Below are 2,913 nucleotides of genomic sequence, written 5' to 3' on the forward strand. Positions count from 1 at the left end.
TCCTTTCCCGCTGCCGCCGGGCGGGGGCGGGGGACAGATCCCGCTGGAAATTTCCGCCTCTTTCCAGAACCTTCTCCCCCGGGCTCGCTCCTTCCAGAACACTCTCGGGCTCTCGGCGTCTCGCGGAACCGTCCGCGCTCCCATTGGCCGCCGCCTCAGAACCTTCCACAACGTTCCGCCGTGACCTCACCGCCGCGCTCCACCATTGGTCCGCGCCGCTGCCGATCACCCGGCCCCACCTGCCCGGGACCGCCCACACATTCTATTTAAAGGGCCGCAGCTCCCACTGAGCGTCACAATCACAGTCGTTCGCATTGATTGGACACTGAGTGACAGCTCGGTCACTGCGGCAGACAGAAGGGAGCACTCCACAGCAGAGGAGAAGACTCAGTTCTACCACAGACTTTGATCAACATGCCTGCAGCTCAAGGAACAGCTATTGGTATTGACCTGGGCACCACCTACTCCTGTGTTGGGGTCTTCCAGCATGGCAAGGTGGAGATCATCGCCAATGACCAGGGCAACCGTACCACCCCCAGCTACGTGGCCTTCAATGACACTGAGAGGCTCATCGGAGATGCTGCCAAGAACCAGGTGGCTCTGAACCCCCAGAATACCATCTTCGATGCCAAGCGGCTCATCGGGAGGAGATTCGATGACCAAGTTGTCCAGACTGACATGAAGCACTGGCCCTTCCAGGTGGTGAATGATGGAGGGAAGCCCAAGGTCAAGGTTGAGTACAAAGGGGAGAATAAAGCCTTTTACCCTGAGGAAATATCTTCCATGGTGCTGACCAAAATGAAGGAGACAGCAGAAGCCTACCTGGGACACCCTGTCACCAATGCTGTTATCACGGTGCCTGCTTACTTCAATGACTCCCAGCGCCAGGCAACCAAAGATGCTGGTGTGATCGCTGGTCTCAATGTCCTCCGTGTCATCAATGAGCCAACGGCAGCTGCCATTGCCTACGGCCTGGACAAGAAGGGCAGAGGAGAACACAATGTTCTCATCTTTGACCTGGGGGGTGGCACCTTCGATGTGTCTATTCTCTCCATTGATGATGGTATCTTTGAAGTGAAATCAACAGCTGGTGATACCCACTTGGGGGGAGAGGACTTTGATAACCGCATGGTCAATCACTTCATTGAAGAGTTCAAGCGGAAATACAAGAAGGACATCAGTCAGAACAAGAGGGCAGTCAGGAGGCTGAGGACAGCCTGTGAAAGAGCCAAGAGAACCCTGTCTTCCAGCACACAAGCCAGTATTGAGATTGACTGTCTGTTCGAAGGTATCGACTTCTACACCTCCATCACCAGGGCTCGGTTTGAGGAGCTGAATGCTGACCTGTTCAGAGGGACTCTGGAACCAGTGGAGAAAGCTCTGAGAGATGCCAAGTTGGACAAGTCACAGATCCATGACATTGTCTTGGTTGGGGGCTCCACCCGCATCCCCAAGATCCAGAAACTGCTGCAAGATTTCTTCAGTGGCAAGGAGCTGAACAAGAGCATCAATCCTGATGAGGCTGTGGCCTATGGTGCAGCTGTTCAAGCAGCTATTCTGATGGGGGACAAGTCTGAGAATGTTCAGGACCTACTTCTCCTGGATGTCGCTGCCCTGTCTCTGGGTCTCGAGACAGCAGGAGGTGTCATGACTGCACTCATCAAGCGCAACACCACCATTCCCACCAAGCAGACCCAGATCTTCAGCACCTACTCTGATAACCAGCCTGGTGTCCTTATTCAGGTGTATGAAGGGGAGCGAGCCATGACTAAGGACAACAATCTCCTGGGTAAATTTGAGTTGAGTGGCATTGCTCCTGCCCCTCGTGGTGTGCCCCAGATTGAGGTCACCTTTGATATCGATGCCAATGGCATCTTGAATGTCTCTGCTGTTGATAAGAGCACTGGCAAATCGAACAAGATCACCATCAGCAATGACAAGGGCAGGCTGAGTAAGGAGGAGATTGAGAGGATGGTGCAGGATGCGGAAAAGTACAAGCATGAGGATGATGCCCAGCGGGAAAGGATCGGAGCCAAGAACAGTCTAGAGTCCTACGCCTTCAACATGAAGAGCACAGTGGAGGATGAGAATGTGAAAACTAAGATCAGTGAGGGAGACCGGAAGAAAATTCTTGAACAATGTAACCAGGCAATCCTGTGGCTGGAGAACAACCAGATGGCAGACAAGGAGGAGTTTGAGTACCAGCTGAAAGAACTGGAAAATCTTTGCCGTCCCATCATTGCCAACTTGTACCAAGGAGGAGCAGCAGCAGCAGGGGGTTCTTGCAGAGCCCAGGCTGGATGTGCCACTTCCACAGGACCAACAGTGGAGGAGATGGATTAAAGGACTAGAAAGTCAGAGCCTCCGCAATCCAGGACTGAACTTTAGACTGGGACTTGGTGAGCACCAAGATCTCTCTCTTTCAGTGACAGGGAGAGGAGAGGGTTGCTGCAGAAATTACTGCCAGCTGTAACAGTTACGATGTCACTGATCTTGGAGCCTGTTGACATTTTGTAATATGTTTGTCAATGTGGTGAATTAATTTTCTGAATACTCTGGAAGAACATAATCTTGTTATATTTGATTTATATAGGGGATAATTCTTAATGTACAGAAAAATATTTATTTTTGTTTACAAATTCACTTTTTTTTTAAAAAAATAAATGTTCTTATTGATTTCTGCATGTTTCTTTCTGAGGTGTATGATTTGACACACATACTGTGAATGATTTTTCTTTGTTTTCCTACTGCAAAGCATTTCTGACACATTTTTGCACCAGCACTGAGTTATTTTTACTCCAGATTACGAAACATAGAACAGTACAGCACAGAAACAGGCCTTTCGACCCATGATGTAGCGTCGTCCACGGCTCCAAGTTAAACTCATCCCTTCTGCCTGGCAATCCCCCTGGT

General features: G+C 50.5%; 1 protein-coding gene across 1 annotated transcript; it reads left to right on the plus strand.

The window, feature by feature from the left end:
* Positions 1 to 285: 285 nt before the first annotated feature.
* On the plus strand, positions 286 to 2,684 carry LOC122545136 (heat shock 70 kDa protein 1A-like). The gene has a single exon (XM_043684286.2). The coding sequence runs from the start codon at positions 415 to 417 to the stop codon at positions 2,341 to 2,343; it is 1,929 nt and encodes a 642-aa protein (XP_043540221.2). The 5' UTR covers positions 286 to 414; the 3' UTR covers positions 2,344 to 2,684.
* Positions 2,685 to 2,913: the final 229 nt, after the last annotated feature.

This window comes from Chiloscyllium plagiosum, unplaced genomic scaffold (assembly GCF_037043375.1).
Source record: "Chiloscyllium plagiosum isolate Xiang-an unplaced genomic scaffold, Cpla_swu_hap1 HiC_scaffold_35, whole genome shotgun sequence".
Taxonomy (NCBI): domain Eukaryota; kingdom Metazoa; phylum Chordata; class Chondrichthyes; order Orectolobiformes; family Hemiscylliidae; genus Chiloscyllium; species Chiloscyllium plagiosum.